At 36.8% G+C, this 23,005-nt stretch overlaps 2 protein-coding genes across 3 annotated transcripts; one reads left to right on the top strand and one right to left on the bottom strand.

Annotated features, from left to right (window-relative positions):
* Positions 1 to 102: 102 nt before the first annotated feature.
* LOC113667932 (kynureninase) lies at positions 103 to 12,317 on the top strand. Its single transcript, XM_027183800.2, has 14 exons — positions 103 to 374; positions 3,749 to 3,869; positions 4,104 to 4,186; positions 4,615 to 4,748; positions 5,948 to 6,022; positions 6,508 to 6,589; positions 6,777 to 6,841; positions 7,312 to 7,410; positions 7,602 to 7,678; positions 8,196 to 8,248; positions 8,929 to 9,014; positions 9,382 to 9,436; positions 9,848 to 10,074; positions 10,165 to 12,317. The coding sequence occupies exons 1-14, from the start codon at positions 176 to 178 to the stop codon at positions 10,294 to 10,296; spliced, it is 1,488 nt and encodes a 495-aa protein (XP_027039601.2). The 5' UTR covers positions 103 to 175; the 3' UTR covers positions 10,297 to 12,317.
* On the bottom strand, positions 11,966 to 22,004 carry LOC113667933 (uncharacterized). 2 transcript variants are annotated; one of them, XM_027183801.2, is made up of 20 exons: positions 21,790 to 22,004; positions 20,795 to 21,005; positions 19,293 to 19,479; positions 18,765 to 18,979; positions 17,745 to 18,157; positions 17,450 to 17,509; positions 17,198 to 17,369; positions 16,707 to 16,835; positions 16,538 to 16,613; positions 16,280 to 16,391; positions 16,028 to 16,080; positions 15,725 to 15,851; positions 15,497 to 15,600; positions 15,297 to 15,399; positions 14,965 to 15,115; positions 14,709 to 14,793; positions 14,266 to 14,332; positions 14,089 to 14,171; positions 13,441 to 13,567; positions 11,966 to 12,778 (listed from the first exon to the last, which is right to left on the bottom strand). In XM_027183801.2, the coding sequence occupies exons 2-20, from the start codon at positions 20,862 to 20,864 to the stop codon at positions 12,512 to 12,514; spliced, it is 2,601 nt and encodes an 866-aa protein (XP_027039602.2). In that variant the 5' UTR covers positions 20,865 to 21,005; positions 21,790 to 22,004; the 3' UTR covers positions 11,966 to 12,511. The 2 variants fall into 2 exon arrangements, with proteins under 2 accessions (XP_027039602.2, XP_089053102.1); XM_089196976.1 differs by lacking the exon at positions 13,441 to 13,567 and having other exon boundaries at positions 12,611 to 12,778.
* Between the last annotated feature and the right edge of the window lie 1,001 nt (positions 22,005 to 23,005).

Below are 23,005 nucleotides of genomic sequence, written 5' to 3'. Positions count from 1 at the left end.
CTCATGAAGACCAATCATGATCAAAAAGAATTCTTACAGAATAACGAAAGAGCGATTCTAGCACCCAATGTCACACGGCCAGTATTTCCCGCGCACTAAATTGATTTTAATTAATACCTTGTCTCTCGTTGTTGTGTATGCTAGCACGGAGTGTTTACATTCGAAATTACTTAAAATGACATTTTACGACAAACTAGGTAAGAAATGCCGCGAGCAACTGAACTTCGAACCATGTCGAACGCTCCTGCGATTGGCAAAATCAGCTGAATTAGATATGACTGATGCAAAATTCGCAGAGATGATGGACGATAGTGATGAGTTGAAGAATCTTCGAGGAGAATTTTTCTATCCGAAGATGAAGGATCTTCCTCAAGGTAAGGTGAATTTGTCATCACGACACTAGTTTAAGATTTCAGAATTTAAAATTTCAAGGGATACAACTAGCTATATTTTTAGTATAACATGCCTATTAAACACAGAATCTTGATTGAACAACTCCTCATGGCGTCCGCAAGAGAGGGCATGAAAAGCATTTTGTGGACAGAATCACACATATTCCAATTGAGCTTAGAACATATGAAAATATGCTAAAATTTCCGCAAAGCCCCACACTACATTATGCATTCAGTTCCTGGATAAAAAAAAACAATGACAAAAACAATACATTGCCATTGGGAAAATAGATTTGTTTTTGGCTAACGCTCGAAACGTCAGCTTTTTTACCCTTTACGGTGGCTAATTTACGTTTTCAACCCATTTGTTAACACTAAATTACTTACTTGTTTTACAATAGTATGGGGCTGTGCAGAAATTATACCTTAAATGAAGATGTAGATGCAAGCCGTACAGCTGGCTTACAGATATTCCTCGTATAATTTAGAATCATTTGATCCTGAACAGCAATTCTGTACAATGTGGATTTTTTTGGGGGGGTTCAGCTCCATAATGTATCTTTGATATCTTTGACACGAAATATTTCGGGATATTTCGTTACATGATGAGAAAGATTCAAATTTCTTTTTGAGGTCAACAAACCAGTCCACATGTTGCACGTGTTGCAGTTATCTCCTGCTTAGAACAAATTACTTAGTAGCTAGCCCTGAGGAAAAATATGAGTTTTAATTCCTAAGAACCCAAATGTTTCTCAAGGCGAAGCTCCTTGGGAACACAGTGGGTTGACGGAAAATAAAGCTTACTGTTTCTTGGGAGACTGGCCATGTTTTTTTTTTGTACCTCTCATCTCAAAAATAGAACTGGTCAGTGTAAAACAATCGCTCTGACAAAGGGCTAATGCTCAAAACGTCAGCTTTTTTACTCTTTATGGTGGCCAATTTACATTTTCAACTCAGTTGTTAACACTAAATTACAGTGTAAAACACAGACTACAGACTGCAGAACAGGGGTAAAATGCAGACTGAGGGTAAAATGCAGAATGAAGACTGCAGACCAGAGGTAAAATGCAGACTTGGATCTTTTGTTGAAATTTATAGAAATTTCTGGTTTCTCTAAAAAACTTGAGACTTCTACTTGCTCTTAATTTGTTTCCATTTAAGGAAGACTCTGCCATTTTTCCAGTGAATTAAAACATGTTAAAGCAAAACTAAATTTCTGAGCATCCCCTGTCAGCCAACAAGAAGTGTGACACGGGTTAAGTTGGCCATGATAGCCGCAGATTTACCTCAGGTTAATACTGAAGTGAAACGCCCAGGAGACATTTGGAGGTTTTTAACTAGACCCTTATCTCTAACCCCCAACAAATTTGCATTAAATTTAAAGAACTTGCATGCCTAACTTGCAGTGCGAAACAAAGGTACTCTCGAAGTTTTTCTGGGAAAGCGGGTTGTTCTAGAACCCAGTTTGCATTTTACCCCTGGTCTGCAGTCGGTCATCAGTCTGCATTAATTTTTATCCCCAGTCTGCAGTCTGCCGTCTACATTTTACCCTCAGTCTGCGTTTTATCCCCACTCTGCAATCTGCGGTCTGTGTTTTACACTGACTGAAATAGAACAGAGGCATCTGTCATACTTGGGCTAAGTTGTCTATGTTGCTGGCCAAAAAGCACAGAAAACTTAAAATGGTAGTGAAGAAAGCAAAAACTCCTGGTAAACTACAAGTGTCACTTTAAGTAGGAGGAAAATTGTAATGAACACACTGCACAACTGACATAGACTAGATACACATTTATCCAATAGCTGCTCAAAGAGAGTAACTAAAAAAGGATTAAACAAACTGAAAAAAATATGTTTGGAATTGAGAATTGCTGACAAACATCTCACAATGATACTTCCTCTTTTTTAATTCAGTTAAATCAGCAGCAGGTTTTTTTGTCTTTCATATGAAAGAAGGGCTAATGGATGTTAGTCTGCAAAGAGCAAAACTAAAGTAGATCTTGGTTTCTTCTAAAATTTTACTGGAAATCTTCTGGTAAAATACAGATCACAAACAAGTAGTGACATTACCACTGAGATTCCAACTGTTAAGTCCCAGTTTTCTAATATCTGCCCATCCCATTTAAGTACTACTGAATCTTAAATGTTTGCCTGTTTTTGAAAAAAAGTGTCTAAGGAAAGTGAGAGTGACATTAGGAACAGTGTTTTGTTGATATGTTTTGACCATGAAGTAATTAATGTCTTGCAAAACTTTTCTTAGTGCAATCCATGCCAAATTGCTACTGGAAAGCATATTTGAATTTAATTTCTTCACACAAGCTGTCACAAAAATATTCAGCGGTTTCATGGTGCATGACTGGATCTTGTGTGAGTTAAAAGTTGCTTTTACCCTGAGGGATTTGTGAGTTTTGTTGACCTGAAGAAATTAGCAAGTTTTGGCCAATAACATGTGGTATATTCTCTTGGAAACAAAAAAGGTATTTGATCTGTGGGGGATGTCATATATTATGTAACAAGGACAAATAGAGCATAGGGAGAGAGAAAAAGTGAAAAGCACAGGGTTGACTTGTTTGCATGCATTTGTGTTGTTCATTGGTTACATAAGTAGCAATAAAGGGAACATCAAAAGGTATAACAAAAGATCTTATATTACTCTGATGATCTCTAAAGTTTGTTTTCATTTTACACCTGGCAACTGTATACTTTATGAGTAAAAACAGGAAGCAAGGTCAATTAGATTTTAATTATGGTGCTTTGGGAAAAACTTAAATGTCTCTGATCTCAATTAAGTCTGCATGGTCCTTTAGCATTGGATTTTGGCAAATGATGAGCTTAATAACTGTTGATAACTTTTAGCCTTTAATTTGGCAATTTTTAAAAGTTGTGAGGATGTTTCTTACTTAAAGAGTAAGAGAGAGGTTGGGGAAGGGAAATCTCTCGAAGACATGTTATAGAAATTTTTGGCAAAGATGCCCAAACTAAGACTAATTAGTAACAGCTATTTTTAGTTAATGTCAAGTTATAATGTCTAGTAGAGTTAAAACATAATTATTGTTATCATTTTATCAGGTAATGTGCAGCATTTTGCAGGCTAAAATAGAGGGACATTTTAGTCTGCTTGTAGTTGTTTGGAATGTTTTGTGGTCACTTTTTCAGTTCCAATTTTTCCTCAATGCCTCCAAAGAGTAGTAGAATTTATGTTTTTGGGCATAAATATGTTTTTTGGCCTTTCTCTGAGTCATTTTAATCCTTGTCTAGCAGCTCAGGCTAAAATGACTCTTAGTTGCATCCAAAACTTATTTATGCCAGTCAACATAAACTCTATTATTTTATTAATTACACTTTTTCTGCACATGCAGTTGATCCTGCAATAGTGGATATGGAGATGGACAGCATGTACTTCTGTGGAAATTCCTTGGGACTCCAACCCAAAGAGTCGCATACATTGGTCATACAGGAGCTGGACAAGTGGCAAAAAATGTACATAATTATATTTCTCTTTCTCAGTTGAAGTTTTATTTGTGACATGGCTTAGCTTGAATGAAGGAACCATCAGTGAGGTTGATTAGTGCTGTTATTTAAAAGAAACAAGGGACATATCCAGAGCTTCTTTAGTAATAATTGAGAAGTGTAATGAACTTTAGGGGGGTAAGAACATACAGTAATGCAATATGTCACTTTTTGAAGATGTGTTCATCCTCATTCTATTTTCAGGGGAGTTCATGGTCATTTTTGTGGTGCTCTTCCTTGGTGGAAAATAGAAGACTTTGTACTTTCAGAAAGTGCCAGAATAGTTGGTAAGGTTTCTATACAATCAATAGAAAAGGGAATGCGTTATTTTTTATATAATTGATTGTAACAAATTAAGATAAATCAATTTTATGAACTTCAACTTTTTATTCAAACAGGTAAAATAATTTATCTATAGGTGTGTTGCTGTTCCTTGCATATTACTTATAAATTGACATAGTTATCTTGTTTCATTTTTTTCATTGACTTTTTTATTAATATAATCTTCTTTTTAACAATAAATTAGCCCCAATCATGCAATAAAGTGCTCACAATATTGACATTAGTTACAGAGAAGAAACAGACAAGTACCTACAATATATTAGCTATAGATTCAAATCTTGCCAATAAAACAAAAATGAGAAGACTGTTTAAATGAGAGGCCAGAATCTCTGTTGCTAATGTTGAGTTTCTTAATTGATACCTTATTTTCAAGGTGCTAAGGATATAGAAGTTGCCATCATGAACTCTTTGACAGTAAATCTACACCTTCTGTTGGTGCCATTTTATAGACCAACACCTCAGAGACACAAAATTTTAATAGAGGCAAAGGCATTCCCCTCGGATCATGTAAGTATTATATGAATGTGTTAATACTATGTAACCATATTTCTATGTGGCAAGTGTGAATGTCTGTGAGCCAGTATGTATGGCTAAGGGAAGGAGATGGCAAGGAAGGTCAGAAGGGAGACTGGTAGGTAGATAGGGAGGAAGGTCAGGAAGGGAGACTGGTAGGTAGATAGGGAGGAAGGTCAGGAAGGGAGGCTGGTAGGTAGATAGGGAGGAAGGTCAGGAAGGGAGGCTGGTAGGTAGATAGGGAGGAAGGTCAGAAGGGAGACTGGTAGGTAGATAGGGAGCAAGGTCAGGAAGGGAGGCTGGTAGGTAGATAGGGAGGAAGGTCAGGAAGGGAGGCTGGTAGGTAGATAGGGAGGAAGGTCAGGAAGGGAGGCTGGTAGGTAGATAGGGAGGAAGGTCAGGAAGGGAGACTAGTAGGTAGATAGGGAGGAAGGTCAGGAAGGGAGACTGGTAGGTAGACAGGGAGGAAGGTCAGGAAGGGAGGAAGGATGGAAAGGAGAAAGGAAACAAGCAGAGTAAAAGACCAGGAGTTATGAAAGTCAGGAAGAGAGGGAGGTTGTTAGGAAGAAGGTTCAGGAATGGAGGGAGGTAAGATGGCAGGAAGGAAGGTAGATCAGGAAGTGTGGAAAGGAGAAAGGAAGGAAAAGGGAAGGAATGGAAGGAGGGAGATGTTGAGGTTAGGGGGAGAGGGAGATTTCTAGGAGGAAAGGTCAAGACTGGAGTGAGGAAAGATGGGAGGAAGAAGCCAAGAAAGTAAGGGAGGGAAGGAGGGAGGAAGCAAGCAAGTAAAAAGGGAAAGGAAGAAGATGTTGAGGTCAGGAAGAGAGGGTGGTTGCAAGTAAGAAAGGTCATGAACAATGGAGGGAGGATGCAAGGGAGGAAGGAGGGTGGGAAAGAAGGGAGAAAAGAAGGAAGGAAAAAGGAGAGCAAGAGAGGGAGGTGGATAGAAAGAAGAGTCAGGAACAGAGCGAGGTAGGATGGAAGGAAGGAAGTAAGGTCAGGAAGGATGAAAGGAAGGGTTGAGGGAAGAAAGGGAGGATAAGTGAAAGGGAGGGAGATACAGAACTAAAGAAAGTCAGGAATGGGAGGATGGAGGTATGATTGTCAGAAAGATGGAGAGGTAGGCGTAAAGGAAGATTAGGGAGAGAGTAAGGGAGCTATGAAACACTGTAACCCAAGAATTTTATTTGCAGTATGCGGTGCAGTCACAGATTAGTTTCCATGGATACAATCCAGCAGAAGCCCTTATGGAAGCTACACCAAGAGAGGTAATAAACTTAGGGGTGTTTACAGTTCCTGATAAAAATAATAATAGTTAGAAAAGAGATGTAAATCAGACAAACAATAACATGTCTAGTTTAGGCTGTATCTTTGGGCCAATCTTTAAAAAGTTGTTCATTAAAGATTACAGTTCAATGAACTGTCTTTTGCTCTACACTCATGTGTATTGAGCACTTTCCAACAGCCTTTGCTACAATTTCCCACAATTATTCATTAAAGATGAATATATTTTTGGCATGAATTTATTGTGAAGTATGTGGGTGTATATTTGAACTTGGATTTTTTTTATTGGTGTGTGTAAGAGTGGTACATGACATGCATTAAATTAATTCAACATGTTTAAATTTTGAGATGTATTGGTGTTGTCACCAGGTATTTGCTGAATAATGATGAAATTTAAATTTGAAGCTATTACATTGTTTGACGAAAGCTATTAAAGCTAAGTTTGAGTCAAATAATGAATTCTGCCTAGGGTGAGGAACTACTCAGAACTGATGATATTCTGTCCTTAATTGAAGAACATGGAGATTCAATAGCACTTGTTATGTTCAGTGGTAAGTATATTGATATGCATGATACCTGATGGTTCATGATTGGCTAAAATTTAGGAAAAACAACTGCATGCGACAGATCATACAAACACCAGACATTTCTAGCAGAACCCTGCATGTCTTTTCATTTAATTTTCTTCAGTTTTGTCTTTGAAATGAGTAAGGCTTATTATGCAAATTTGATTTTCAGGTGTTCAATATTACTCTGGACAATTTTTTGACATAAAAAGAATTACTGCATCTGCACAGAAAAAGGTGAGACGGATATAATTTGTTGCTCTACTTTTGTGCATAATTTTGCATAATGTTACTAATATGTAAGTTGGTCATCAACTGGGAACAACTGTGTTTTATAACAAAAACCTCAGATTAGGAACTCTTTTCTTGTCATTATTATTTTATTAGCGGTACATAATGTATCATGCGCATACAAAATGCTTGATAAGAAAAGGAGACCAACAGTGTGGGTTCAATTGCCTAACAATCCCATATTATTTGTATATCAGGTAATCACTTGATTTTGGATGCAATTTGGGATAAATTAGCCTATTAAGTAAATTTGTCAAAGGTTGAGGGAATTTGTGCATGTATACTTACTTATCAAGTAGCATATTTTAATTGTTATTAATATTGATTATTTATAATGGTTCTTTTTGTCAAATGATTTACGGTATGCTAAACTTAAACTTTCATTCACATAATTGCAATTTCCTCTCTATGAAAAGGGTTGTGTGGTTGGTTGGGATCTAGCACATGCTGTTGGAAATGTGGAATTGAAACTTCATGACTGGAATGTTGACTTTGCCTGTTGGTGTTCTTACAAGGTGAGCTGGTTTTACATTTTGCCAACCCACATGTGAATAACTAGGTGACCTGCATTCATCTATACATGCTCATTGGTCAGCTGATGAGCAGAAGTAATTGTGATGTATATATTAATGTGTGTTTTATAGTAATGTAATAGCTCAGTCATTATAAAAATTTATTTTGATCACTTGATTTTGCTGTTTAAAAGTATCTCAATTCAGGACCTGGAGGTATTGCTGGAGCATTTGTCCATGAAAAACATGCCTACAACTTTGACCTTCCCAAGTAAGTTTTCGAAAGAAGCATGTAATGAACAAGTAAAACACCATTTTGTGTGTATTGAATTATTTTAATGACCACTCATTCTTGGAGCAGTCCATTTTGTAACTGAAAAAAAGTTTCCCTTGTCTTTCGCTCAGGAATATGGTAATGAGGGCTCATGCTACATTTGGATGGCTGTACTTTATGGAGGCTTAGCCAGAAATTAATTTTGGCTATTGGCCTTGGCAGAAAAAGATGAATGAAAAATAAGAAAACTAGTTCTGAACACTTGTCCCTAACCCTTTCCATGATATAAGATAATGAATCTTATAAATCCAAATTATTTGGGTTGCTAAGGTGACCTGACAGTTGTTAACAGGAGTGCTATTTAATTGTGATTAATAAGTAGTATTTGATTGGGATAATGATAAATTGATAACACTAATCATTTTTATGGTTACATGAGGAAGATTTCTTTAACACCATTTTCAAAAAATTTCCTGACACATAGCAATAAACAGTGAGTACTTATGTTCTGTAGGTTTGCTGGCTGGTGGGGTCATGACAGAACAAGTCGTTTTGAAATGGGCCATGGTAACATTATATTCCTATTTTATTAAATATATTTTAATTCAAAAAGATAACATTGGTTTTGGTCCATGCTCAACAGCTAAGAATTAAAGGGGTATGTGGAAAAAAGCCCTATTGTATGTAATAAATGACTTTTGATGAAACATATTCTCCTTGCATTTTGTGGTGTATGATGTAAGTCTTCACGCTGTCACTTGTCAGCCTCGTTTGCATGTTTCACGGCAGTTGACATATTGTGTAAATATAGACCTTTGTTGAGTTTTCCTTCATGCTTTAAAGTCTATTCTGAAACTATATGCTACACATTTCATAGAGGAAAAAGACAAATTGGAAGTCATGTAGACTATCAAAAGCCACTCAGGGTATTTTCTCTCACCCCTTCTCATTAATCATATAATTCAATTGTCAAGTAAGCCTGGCTTGGATGGGTAAGCACAGAATTTATATTTCTTCACTCAGCTGGTCTCCTTATATTTTCCTGTAACGGACAGTGTGAGGATTTGTTAAGTGACAGGGCAGTCATTCTAGGAGATCATTTCCTTGATTCTCATGACCCTAACTCGTGATGTGCTAAAACTGTATAGAGAAATTTGATGCTGAATATACTTGGACATGAAGAGGATATAAAAGCTTCCAGTTTTGGTTATAATCCTTACATGTAAACCATTTTCCTTTTGGTGCAGAATTCAAGCCACTACCTGGAGCTGCTGCCTATCAGTTATCTAATCCACCTCTACTGCAAACTGTCTCATTATTAGGAAGTTTGAATGTAAGGCACCTGTATTAGTTCACCACCAAACTTATTGTTGGTCATTTCTAAAGCTTGTTTTTGTATTTCTGTTGGTCAGAAGAGCTGAACGTGTTTTTCTATTTATTGAGCTGATACACAATACTGCGTTCACCATGCGCCAAAAAAGTAAAATAAACAAAAAACAAAAAATAAATTTGTAACCTGGTAGATGACAACTTGTACATCTAGAGACTAACTCTTGTTTCACTAGTCACTTACAGACCTAAGACCATATAACTGCGTTAATCTGTTGCGTGTGTAGGAAGGCTACAGTAGCTGTCTTGTGTTACACAAAGAAGGAGAACTAAACTAATAGGGATGTGTTGCTCTTTTCCTTTTCAACCAGATTTTTGCAAAAACAAGCATGAAGAATCTAAGAGCAAAGTCAGATTTATTGTCAGGTAAAACAACGAATATTCAAAAAGCAATTTAATTTTCGTACACTGTAAATAATGTCAAATTTCCATTTTCCCGTCTTTGCTCATGCTCCGATATATCAAAAAGAAAAAAGTTGTCTTTAAACTCACTTTTGAAAAGTAAGCTCAGGTAATGCTCCAGATAGGATAATTTAGTTTTGTCAACTGAGCTGATGATGTGAATTTAGCCACCGTAAAGAGTTTCTCAGCTGCTCTGCGGCCTTATAAGGTCTTTACGGTGGCAATTTACATTATCAACTCAGTTGATGAACCAAATTATTTTGAGTGGTTATACACTCTCCCGCCGACGCAGAACCACTGTCTCTTTAGAAACTTTTCCCTTAATACTCTGGATAGGCAAGAGTTTTTACTAAACTGGGAAATGTTTTCTTTTAGCTTATCTTGAGCTTCTTCTCCTACACCATTTTGGAGTGCCACAAGACGATGATAAAACACCTACGAAACGGCAAAAAGTGGAGAACGGTTTTGCAGAAGACAAGAAAAACATACATGTGTCAATCATTACGCCAGTCAACACAGCTGAGCGTGGTTGTCAGCTGTCAGTCAAATTCTCTGTACCAATAAAATCCGTGCATAAAGAGCTTGAAAAACGAGGAGTTGTGGTAAGAATTGAAATGGTTTAGACATTCATGAAATCTTTTCGTATCCACTGTTATATTATTGCATAATATTACGGTTTTAATTTCTTCCAGGTGGATACACGGGAACCTGACGTCATGAGAATTGCTCCAACGCCGCTGTACAACAGCTTCACGGACGTTCATCGGTTTGTGACGTCGTTAAAGGAAGTTTTTCGTGTGCTGGATTCCTTTGAATCCGAATAGTATTCTTACCATTTGGGGTGGTTTTCTGTCTTATGAAGGAATTATTTTGTTGCTCTGTGTTTAGACATGATAGCTTTTACCAACTGAGCAGCGGGTGCAGGAGACACTCATATATTCACACGGACGTTTGCACTCGTAAAGCGCGTGCGCACATTCGGTGTTGTTTGTGAAATTTTTCACCAAATAACATAGTACATGGTATACTATAATTTATTTTATTGTTTTTTTAGAGGGCACGGTAACGAATCTTGCAATCTGATTGGTTCTTTACCCGGTCAGTATTTTCCTATCTCTGCCCACGGGCCACGGTAACGCTTTCGTGAGTCGCCGAGTACATCCCAACTTTCGTTGTCATTTTTCATAAATATACCTCGTTTTCCGGCTGGGCAGTATTTTTAAGCAAACACGTCGGTCACTACCTCAAGCCGATAAATAACTTATGAATCCTCTCTTTTCTCTCTATCAAATCACTTTGGTTGACAGAAAAATATTGGTTTCAGAATGAATTTGTATAAACAATAGTGTCATTACGTTGGTTGACAAGCGGCCTAAAAACCATCTGCAATTAATTTTAATCGTTCACAAAAAGTACCCAGAAAGTTGGAACGTGAGGTATTTGGTTACAGTTAAACTGAACGATGGAACTTTCATTCATTTAATATCTGAATTTTCTCGAGCAATTTGTTCATAGTGAAAGAGCGAGCGAAGTTTTAATTTAAGTTCTACAACAAATATACGCTCCTGGTGAGTCTTTCCAATTCCGTTCAATTTGGACATTTGTACCTTAAATTGCACAACAGAAATTGAAGGAATTTGAAGGATTCCCTTGTGTCTCGTTTGAGTGTGCCGTTCGAATTTAGTTTTTGTGAAGGAAAGATCAGAGTTAAACACGCCATTACAGCAAACAAATGAGCAAACTCTCACAACTTCAAAATAAAAAGATTGAATTTACTCACAATTAATTTCCTCGCCGTTTACTTAATGAACAGAGGTAAATATTCGTACATAAATGAATCGTCGATGAGAGTGAATAATACTTTCCCTTAGATCATTAACTGATTTTGAAGAAAACATTGTCGTGACAGTCCTTGCCAAACTAGTTCTGTTGGTTTTCAAATGTTCCTACGCTTTTCTTTTTCTTGCGCGCTCTCTAATTGACAGGTGTCAGATTGTGACAGATACTTGTAAAAATAATGTTTCAAAGTTTGTTTGGAAGCCTTTTAAATCACCTTTATCGATACGGAAATGAAAATGTTTCGCTGAGGTATCTCTCTTAAATTTGCATCACCTCTATTTCAACTACCATTTACTCACTCAAAAATTGTTCAGTTTATGGAAGATCTTGCCGTATTTACGGCCATAAATCATTCGGGTTCTTTCGGAAAGAATTTCGTCAAGTTTAAAAACAATAAATATGTTATTTACCGGCTAAGGGTCGGTCCGTATGGTGAAAAACTGTGACCTCAGTCTTGAAAATGCTGCCCTCGGCCTACGGCCTCGGGCAGTATTTTCAAGACCTCGGTCACAGTTTTTCACCATACGGACCTCCCAACCGGCAAATAACATATATATATATTTATTATTTACCTATGTATTGACAAGATCTCCGTTCAACCCCATACCTCATTACGAACGCAGCACTTCGATCAAAGAAAGCTATGGCGAAAACTATATATTGCCCTCGTGGCTAGGCTTTTTTATTTTATTAGTATGGGGTTACACGAATCTTTACATGTATTTTTCGATTTATTTATATTTTCTCTTTATTTTTGGAATATTTACGGTCTACATACACTTGAAATCGACCACACGACGAAACAGGACAAAATACATATTCAATATTTTTTATGAGTAGCAGCAGTGTGAAGGTTGAGAAAGATGTTTCTAGACACAATTGACTAACAATGATGTTTGGCACCTATTTACACGCACATTTGTACGTGATTATTTATAACGTATTTATAGGGGAATAAAATTGGAAAAAGTGTTTATTATTCAGGAATTTAAAAAGGTTTTTACTCGGTAAATGACTACGTTTCGTTTTGGGAGGGGATGAGGGGGGTAGGAGGGGTGACCAGGTATCGAGATCAGTCGTAGCCACTATGGAGCTTTTAAATGAGATTACCCCCCGGGGCGGGAAGTGAGCCATTGGGTGTATGAGACACGATACGGCTTTATAAGATCACATTGGCAAAACGAGACACGTTTAAAATGATCACATTTGAACAGGGGTTAGCGTTCTGTCTTTTTTAACACAAGTTCGATTAATGTACCCAACCACCGAAGAGTTCGACTCTCTTCCCATGTTTTTCAGTTCATTTGCTGCTTCTTCGCTCAACTTCTTATTTGGCACGGTCATGCTATGGGAAGAAACCCGAGACGTTGAAATGTTCCTCAATTCCATCCAGGTTTTCTTTTTTCTACGAAAAGCTGCTCGCACCTCACCATTCTTTAAAACATGAAGAAGGAAGATAAAGAAACCCTAATGAAGGAAAGGAAAGGTTTAAAAAGAAACTCCTCAAAAATCGTGTATGTTGAAATGTGACATGTTAAAAGCATCGGGTTTCTCAACCCGTTCAAAAAATTGAAACCTTGGTCGCTGGAAATAGGTATTCTATGAAAAGCTGTGGCACATCTACGGATTTTCATTGAGAAACTCTTAGCCAGGTAATTTCATCGTAATCTTTGGAATCAGTGACCAGTAGCACTCCTGATGCATCATATAATTTTCACGACTTAAAGCATTCATACTTTCGCGCCAAAGAGCGCGGAAGCACCATGGCTGCCGCTTCTTTCGACGCTATGCCAAAGAGAAAGTCGAAAATCACTGCGAAATGTGTTCGAGGTGAAAGGCATGACAACTTTGCACAGAAAAAGCACTGCATTCTGGTAAATTATTATTTGTCGTGGATATCAGTTTTAAAGAAACTCCGAATAGAAAGGGGAACTCGTAAGGGTTTAAGCTTACTGCATTTCCATTGTCCTTATTACGATGCATGCTTTGTTTCAATACCCTTTAAAACTTACAGGACTATTTTAAATTTACTCGTGAAAACATTAATGAAACTAAAATGAAACTGAGTGAGTCCACAAAATATTTCTAGTTTCTGGGGACTGGGAAAGAGTCAGAGATAGGACTGTGACCTGTAATGAGTTGAGTATGGTGAAAATATACTGGAACACCAGACCAGTATCTGTTACGCTTAGAATTCCAAACACCCATGTCAGGCCCAAGAGCGGAAACAGTACCAACATCGCTTTCGAACCCTGCCTGGAGCAACAAATAAGTTTAAATAAAAATTTTAGCTTCATCTACAACTAGGGAAGGAATGAACTAGATGCCAAATAGAAAAGCTTGTTGCAGACATTCTTTATTTGACAATCAATATCAATATCATTGGATCAGTTTAATTTTTTTGTGTCTGACCAATCTAACAATTTCGATCCTCCTTCCATGAACTCTCTGTAGAGTTTACGTAAAGACAATCCCCTTAACGTAGGGTGTCCATACTACAGTTCCAGTTTTACCCGGTTTTACCCAAAGAATTTCAAAATTCAAAATTTCAAAATTCAAAATTTCAAAATTTCAAACTTAGCTGGTGTTATCTTGACAGAAATCGAGAGTATTACTTTCGGCTTTTTTTTAACCGAGCAGCAAGGTGAGCTCAAGTGCTCTTCAGGTGCTTAACGGTCACAACATTGAAAATGAAGAGCGCCTTTCAGTCTCGCGTTGAAAAAGAAATAAACTTTGAGTGACTTTCTTTTCATCAGAGATATGTCTCTGTAACTTACTTGATTTTCTCGAACTCAGACGTTCTGTCGCCTTGCATGCAAATGATCTCATAGATAACTCGAGTTAAAAGTCCGGAGTTAATCTGGGAAAAGGAAAGTAGTTCGTCATTAACATATTTAATAGTTTGCACCTTACGAGCAATTGTGTTGTAATCGGATTGCAAAGTTGAAACGTACCATACAAACAGCAAGAACAGGTGCAACAAATGTCCAGATCAGATTATTACTGAAGGATACCCAGCAACTATAATTGCAAGAAAGGATACAAACAATAATATTGATTAACCAAAACGATGGAAAATCTATGTATCTAAAAAAAAATAGATATGTAGCTTTCTAGCAGACTTTTCCTTAACATAACACAGGAAACGATCGTCATAATCTGGAATTAAAGTTGTAGTTGTCATGAGTTATATTGATGTTAATTTTTATTCCCCATTCAAGTCCATGAAGTCATACAACGATCTAAAGTTGTTAACAGCTGGAAGGAACTTCCTCAGATGTCTTCACGTTCAGTGATGCAAGACCATAAATGAAAATGTTGGTGTTCGCGTGAACTTGTGAAAGTTCGCACAGTATTTTTCAACGAAGTTTTAGTCATATTTTTATCTTGTACTTACAATTCACCATGAACATAGCTGTTAATACCTCCCTCCAGACCGGAGGCGACCAGCAATGATAACACCGCCATGAACAGGGGAAAGCCTGAAATTTACAGAAGAGTTGCATTCCAACAGTTTTGAGGGAGACTTGGTATGCAAATAAATTTGCAAATGTGTCCTCTTTTCACCTCTTATGAAAGAGCAATAAAATCTCTAGAATGTTTTTTCTTTTACCAGAAAGCAGGAAGATATCCACGAAACAAACTGTACTTACCCCAGGAAATGGCATAAAACAGGCGCATCTTAACAACGGTATTGAAAACTTTAATAACCATTAGATACAAGTAAATTCCTTCAAACAACATCCAAACAAATCCAGCCAGATAAAAATAATGGATTAACGTCGCTACGAAGATGCACACTCCCTAGGGTACAGAGAGTAAATAAAATTGAGATCAAAATTTCATAATTAAGAAGGTTAACAGTTTTTTTAATGAAATCATCATGTCTCTAGGTGTGGTCTCTCAGTCGTTCATATTTGAGTAAGACTACCCATCCCTTTCTCAGGAAAAACGTGTTAGAAAATTAGAGTGATCGTTGTCTCACCTTTGATTCTGAAAAGTCTACTCCACAGAGGAATGTCAATTGTGCTATCGCTATAGCAACCACAAGATTGAAATGAATTTGAATTTGCTCCTGCTTTAGATTCCTGTGTGTTGTCGAAAAGAGAAGAAAGGGGTCAAGATACTTTACAAGGGTTAAATACAGAACCCGAATACAATTTGGATGAATCGTAAAACACTTACATTAAGGACAAGTAGGCTATAATAGTTAACAATTCTCCCGCAAGTGACAGGCCACAACCGACGTAAGTAATAACGTCCAATGCCAATTTATGGTCTGTCGACATCTGTCATGGAAAAATCGGAAAGAAAGATTACAGAACTGCTTTCATATCTATGGAACATCCCAGTATACTTTATTATATGTTTTTGCTTTAAGTTTGAAAACGTGAAAAGCATGATTTTACCAACCGTTTTGTCTCCAACTTGCATAAGAACAGCAAAGTTTGTGAGATGATTACAGCTGCACGTGACTTGTTGGTCGTCTGACTGAATCAGTGAACATCCTGTACCAGACCAGGAACCATTAACCTCCGATCTAAATTATTAAAACCAATGTAATCAAGAAAAAAACGTAACCATTGTTTTTTTCTCTATTGATCCTTAAAATATGAGAATTAAGATCTAGCTCTTCATATGAAGAATGAGATTTACGTCGATACCGACATTAAGAAGACTATGCGCATGTACAAAAATCACCTTCACTTAACTTACTTGCGATTAAAATCCCAGAAAACACAGTGAGGAACATTAGCATGTAGTGTTTCCTAACGAGATAGTCCAATTCAAACATTAGATGTGAAAAATTTAAATTCTTATTTCATACATTCTACAATAGAGAGACTTCAAACCTTAATGCTTACAGTGTTTATTCCTTATATAGGTTTGTTGAAAGAGGAGGCGATATCAAAACGTCTATATTATTCTCTATAGCAACACATCACTGTTTAGACAGAAAAAAAATACCTCATCATAACTGAATGAGATCGTAATGTTTTCCTCAAGAATACCAGATGGCTCAGGATACACTGCACCGGCAATCACGCGACTTCTCAGCTTAAGCTTTGAAAAATACTTTCTGAAAATTTGCAAATGAGTGCATGGATAAATACACGCCTTACTAATGAAAGTGCAAATAAGAATAAGGCAATGTTCCTAGTCACAGACTGGACATGAATAAGTGGACAAACTTAAGGTGTGCATGGGCACTTTAAACCTACGTACCCGTCCAGCTCAGCATGTTTTGATGCAGGTATCCACCGTTTGATATTATCATAAAGAGTGCTTACAACAACAGAGTCTGAGGAAAAATAAGTCATATGTAATATATCAGCATTTGAGAAAACAAACGCCCCTTTAAACTGATCGATTCTTCACCGTCTTGTGATTGTACCTTGTCCTTTGAACAATCCCGGAGGAAGAGAAATTTTTGCTTTACCCCCGTTTCCAGAGAATTTCGTCTCCGCTACGGAGAAAATAATTGATTTTTTGTTGTTCGCTGGCACTTTATGAATCTTCATTGCTGCAAAAACACAAGAAATGACAATTTAATAGATTTCTCCAGACACAACGGCGTGGTTATACGAGCAGCTTTGTTGAAACTAATGACCACATTGGTCCGCCAAACATTCTTTGAACCTAAATTAAGGCGAATAAATCGCTCAGATGGTAAGATCCACGTGAGGGCTGAAGCTGTATCATTAATTGGTGTGCATTACGAGGCGTAATTTACTCTCAAACAGCTGCATCTCTCTTTAGTTAATCTCTTGCCTTTGGAGTTTGGGGGGAAGGAGGGGGGGAGGGGGGGGGGTTAAACAACAACCTTGAATTCCCTCCAATTGAGATTGAAGTATCAATTTATTTGATCAAACTCAAGATACTTACCAAAGAGCTCGTCCGAGATGAGTTTGTTCTCGTTTACTTTGAGATGAATCCTGCCATAACTAATGGCGAATGTCTCCAACTGCCGGATGGCTGACAATATATTGATGTCGTTATTGTCAGTCTTGTCATTTTTCAAAGATCTTATTAAGCTGCTTGTCGCATTCCTTGCAATCTGAACATATTCAAAAAACAACGAAAACCTCTCAACTTCACATGCTTTACTGAAACCTTACTGTCGTCTCCTAATCTTACCTGAAAAGAGGTTTTGGAGCTTGCGTTGAGGGACCGTATGACTGAATGGTACCTCTGTAACTAAAACAGAAAGGACAGAGCTTGTTTAGAAAAGTATAAGTTTTCTTGCATTGTTTATGTCTGTGGCACAGAGCGAAATCTGCCTCTCATCCTCTTTGGTAGCTCTCCTGACCTCTAGGTAAACTGACTGCGAAGCTACACGTATATGCAATGATTATTGATAGAATGAGGAGCCACACGGGCATATGCCATACGAAAGAAAGCAAGGCGTATCTATGTGTAAGCACGTAAATACCTCATCCCTAGACGACAGTTTACCCCCCGAAGGTTCGGTTCTGTCGGTTAGACTTTCTTTTTGTGAAGATAGAGCTGCAGGTGTGATCAAGGCTTCACTTATGGTGCTGTTTGCCATAATTATAGGCTCCGTTATCATCATATTACTTGTGAAACCTGAATTAACTGGTGTGCTTGATAATAACAGCGAGGCGACTCCTGCAAGTTTAACTGTTGTCACGTTTGCTAAATAAATTGTAGTTGGTATTTCTATGGACATTCTTGATGTGGTTAAACTTGGCAAGCTGCTCATGACCACTGAAGACTTTGCGATGGATTTTGGATCCGTTGCGGTCACTATGTTTGTCTTTGTTTCGGGTCGCATCGATTTATCAGACGAAGAGTGCTTTGGTGATAACTCGGACGACGGACTTTCTATGAAATTTATGAAAAAATTGGTAGGCAGCTTTGTTACGCATAGAAGACCTGTGCCTAGTTGTTCAAAGGCCGAGTAACGCCAACCCAGGTTTAAATTTTAATCCAGATTTCTTTATTTCTTTGTTCAAAAGCCCTTAAGAGAAAATTTTCCCTATCCTCTTAAGAACATCCAATGATCAAATTACAAGCAAAAAGATTTGAACTGAATTTTCTTTTAAAGCTTTCAGACCTGAAATCAAATTTCACACTTACCCTGGGTTATGACCCAGCTTTGAACAACCCGGGCCTAATTTTCAATAGTCGTTTGAAAATAAAGAGACGAGTTAAAAATTTACACGATGTTCTTCGCAGTAGTGTACAAAATATGTGATTAATTTGTCAGTAAATATTAATTAATTTGTCATGAACTAATTATAAGATCTAACCAATAGAAACGTTATATCTCTTCATCTATACTACTTAAGAGTATTCTAGTTTTCAATATCTGGTAAAGATCACCCTTCGTATTAACAACTTTACCGAACAAGATGTCTGTGTGTGATTTTCAATGTTTCATTTGAGCAATCGTTCACTTCACTTCTTAATAACAAGTTTAACTTGTTACCTTTCTCGCAGATGAAACGCTCATCGTTATTTTCATTGCATTTCTTTGCTTGCATCTTAGGCTCCTCTTTACGGGTCAAAAAGCAGTACCACCCTGAGTTCCATTTACTCTTTTCACCTTCAATGATATTGGTCAGCAAGTCCTGGTCCGCAGGATGCTCTGTACATCTATCGTGTTTCTCCGTTATCCAACAGAAACCTTTATTTTTTTCATAGCTACGAGATAAACATGTTTGCCTTTGGTAATTGTCTTTTACTACCTAAACGGCAAAAAATTCAAATGATTGACTCAGATTCCCAATTCCATCCCCTTGAATGTTTCATAAAACCCTAAGCTTTACAAGCCACCGATCACGCCCTTTTTGTCCCAGTGACGGATTCAAAGTAGTAACATGAAATTGACTTTCCATTTTTCCCGCTGTATGCGGTAATTTGATCAAAATTCACGAGCTTTCTTTTCTCACTTTGCTCTCTTCTTTCTGTCAGAATACGACAACTATAAAATCCTCATTTCCCATTTCTACATTACCTTAGTCCTATCCAGTATGAGTCGCTATCATTGATAGAATTCTTGATTTCTTGAAGATTAGCCAAGCCTTTTATTCTTCCCAGTCTTTCGTTTTCGTTGCACTTGCAATGGTTTTTCTCTCCCAGCTCCCTTCCCTTGCATCGATTGGAACTAGGGCGGTATGTGAAAGTGGAACACTGGCAAAGATCTAATAGGAAATTAAATATTATATATTGCAGCTTATTATGTAACCCAACTTACAAATCATTCAACTACTTACTTACAGTCAATCGACCGGTGTACAATGAAGCCTTAAAATTTGTAGCAACCCGCATCACGGTTGAAAAGTTCCCAACTTTAACGTGAGTTTCCGTACTCAAAAATACATCAAAATCTTTCATGGAACAGAATGGAAAGCAATATATATTTTGAATTAAACGTAACCTAGTAACATAACTTTGATGCGCACTTCAAGGATAAAAATCTTAATAGCCTGCTGCACGTGGGTGGAATATATGATTTATTCTTATAACGTTAAATTTCAAATATTTATATACCCTCAGGATCATCTCTTTCTTCCTTATGGCGGACATGCGATTTGTCATCTTTCAGATTATTTGCGAAACACAACAACAAAAAAACGGAAGCGTGTAAGTACTGCATTTCTGTCGCTCTTGAGTATTATGTACAAATTTGTACAAATACTCGAGTCATAATCAACACTTTCAGTGCAAACTCATATCCAAGCCGATTTTATTTTGTTTAGGGCTGTAAAGAAATTGAACGCTTAATTACAAGCCAAATGCGAAAATTTCGAAACTTTTCTGATTATTAAATGAACGCTCATCTCGAGGCACGGTTAAATGTTCAGCTTCTACAGACTCTACCAAATCAAGTTTTATATTTCTTGATAAACCAATTTTCAACGCACAGCAGCTCTACTTGGTCGCCAGAAATGTACTCCATACTTTGCACAACAGGTTTTTACTCTGACTGGTATCGTCACGGTGCCTGTCATATGATAAGTTTATGAGTGAAAGGCTTAGCCAAAATTGATCCTTTTCACGCTTTGTAGATCAATTCAGCCCTCGATTGAATCGTAAACATGTTTAGACTTGTGATGAAATGTCAGTGGGAGTTGCAACGTACAATGTAAGATGACGACGTGAATGTGACTTCCGTGCTCGTCTATTTCGATTAAGAAAACGGCTTTAGTCGCAGACTATTAGGGGAAAGACAGACGCTTTCTTTTGTTTTTGTTTTGAAAATGGAAAAAAGAAAACAATATGAATAAGATAGGAAAATAATGATCCTAAAAGAGCTTCAAAGCAAAAAAAACAGAAACTTCCAACTAAATATGTTTAATGGATAGGTTGACGCCGCGAGGGGGGCATCATTATTAGTTTATATTAACATACCGCACAATAAAAGACAGGAATAAAACTTTTACAAGTCAAGTTATAAACTGAACAGAATAAAGAATTCCGCTTATCATCATGAAACCAACAAAAGTTGTTACTTACCGCCAAGGAAGACGACGATCTGAAGTAGAATTTGAAAGTTGATCAAGTTGACATGGAAATAAAAATTCATTTTCTAAACTAAACACGACGGTGTTGTAGCTTGCAATCTCTTAGCTAGCTGAACCTTCCTTTGGAAAATTGTTTCGTCTGATCTGTTTCCTAGAGCTGTTAGCCAAACAGCATCAGAAGAACCGCTCAATTTCCGTGCCGCCTGTTTGAAAGAAGAAATGTTTTTTGCTAGTTATGTAAATAAATTTATATCCTGCTTTTACTGACGTCCCATGATTATGAGCTATTGAGATCTTTTGTTTGTTCAGAGATGCAATTGTAGTCGATGATGACTATGTTTTTTTCACCTGCACATTTATTGACTATCGAATGGAATATCAAATTGTATGGAAAATAGTTCATATGCCTTCCTTTTTCTTCCTTAGTGAAATAAGAGGATGTAGGAAAACGAGTTTTTCCCTGCCCCAATAGTTTACAACATTTGTTACAGAAGGAACAAAATTAATCCTCAACTAAAGAAAAAAATAACGTAAATGTAAAAAAAAAATGAAACATTCACGATAGGTGAGAAGAGATCTCAAATCGACGTGACGTAAATGAAACAAATGTTCACTGAACAAAAAAAGCGTTTGATGTGGTCAGTTAATTCTGGAGTCTTCACGACGGAAGTTTCTTCTGCTTAAAAAAATTATGATACTTACCAGAGAACTCCTCCGAGATAAATTTAACAATCATACTTGCAATCTATCATTAGTATAACCAAGTCTTAATTTAAAACAAATGTTCCAGTTTAATATTATATGTCACTTGGCGTTTACATAAATCTTTTGAAAAGTTGAGATACAAAAAAAAAAATTTGAAAATTAAAGAATGTGCTCAGAGAAATAAATTCTAAAATTCTTTCGGAGCACAATAGAAGATTAATAGAGGGAAGGTTATCGTTATTAACACCATACAAAATATAAAAGTGAATAAGAACTACGAACCTGCCATAAAATAATTTTCCCTCATTAAGATTCAAAACCAAGTTTTAAATCGCGGTCAGTATGTGGCTTTATGCACTATTCCTTTTTAAATAACTCAACTTTCTATAGCTTCGTCGGCGAATTTTGGTGCATTAACACTCTGTAGCTTTTCCAACGTGCGTTTTCTCAGTCATGTAAGAAATACGTGCTTTGCAAGATCCGCTTAACTTTCAAATGTAATAGTAACAAAGAAACACCTTGTTTGAATAATTGACAGGCTAGAAATTTTTCAAAATAGGGTGAATCACTAACAGGATAATAGCTATATGCATATCCATTTCCTTTTTAAGCTAAAGAATCTTTTAGTTGGAAAATTATCTCTTTTTGCATGCAATTAAGAGTATTGACTTCATGGAACTGCTCTCTTTTGAAACAATTTCATTTTTCATTGCTTTCGTGAACTTAACAATTGTGCGGAAGTTAAGATCTAATTTTTAGGTTCTGTGAGAGTTTTGAGATGCAACTCTTAACACAACACTCTATCAACGTATTCAACACCATGCGTCAGCAAAAGATATGCCCTCAATCCTTAAGGGTGGCTATTGCGAGAGGCAATGTGTATGATTTTAGCCTTTAGGCTGCTGTTGTAGTGAGCATATCGAACTTCCCATTAATACATCGCGGTGTTATTCGATATTCAAAAATTGGGTCAGTTTGGGCAATGAAGGAAATTTTCCTAGGGAGAGATATTCTTGCTAAAATAAAGTTGCTTTGGATAAAGATGCAGCTGCGGATTAAGTGATATTGTAATGCAAAGCAGTCGCCTTACGTCAGTGTGATTTAGAGTAAACAAATGAACCAAAGTAAAATTTTATAAAGCGAAGAATAGATTAAGATTAAAGAGTCACACACAATGGTTTTCATTTGGTGGAAATACATAGCACCAATTTGAAGCTCTTGAAATTATTTTTCTCTTCTGTCTTTATAACAAAAATAAAGTGGACAAAGTTACAAGGATAAATAAAAGGATAAAATTATGGAACTTAATTTTTTCGCGGTTGTTCATTATATAATTTAGATATCAAAGAGAATGCCAAATAAACAGATTTACGTTTAGGAACAACTATCAACGAGCTACTGTATTGATACATCCAACAGGAATGTCCAATGACAAACGTCCTTTATGAAAAGGAAGATGAATTACGACTACGTAAATTTGACCATTTTTCTTTATACA

The sequence above is a fragment of the Pocillopora damicornis genome, chromosome 1 (genome assembly GCF_964200805.1).
Source record: "Pocillopora damicornis chromosome 1, jaPocDami1.2, whole genome shotgun sequence".
NCBI classification, from domain to species: Eukaryota; Metazoa; Cnidaria; class Anthozoa; order Scleractinia; family Pocilloporidae; genus Pocillopora; species Pocillopora damicornis.
Note: the sequence above shows the minus strand (reverse complement) of the source record. Positions and strands in the feature narration are given on the sequence as shown.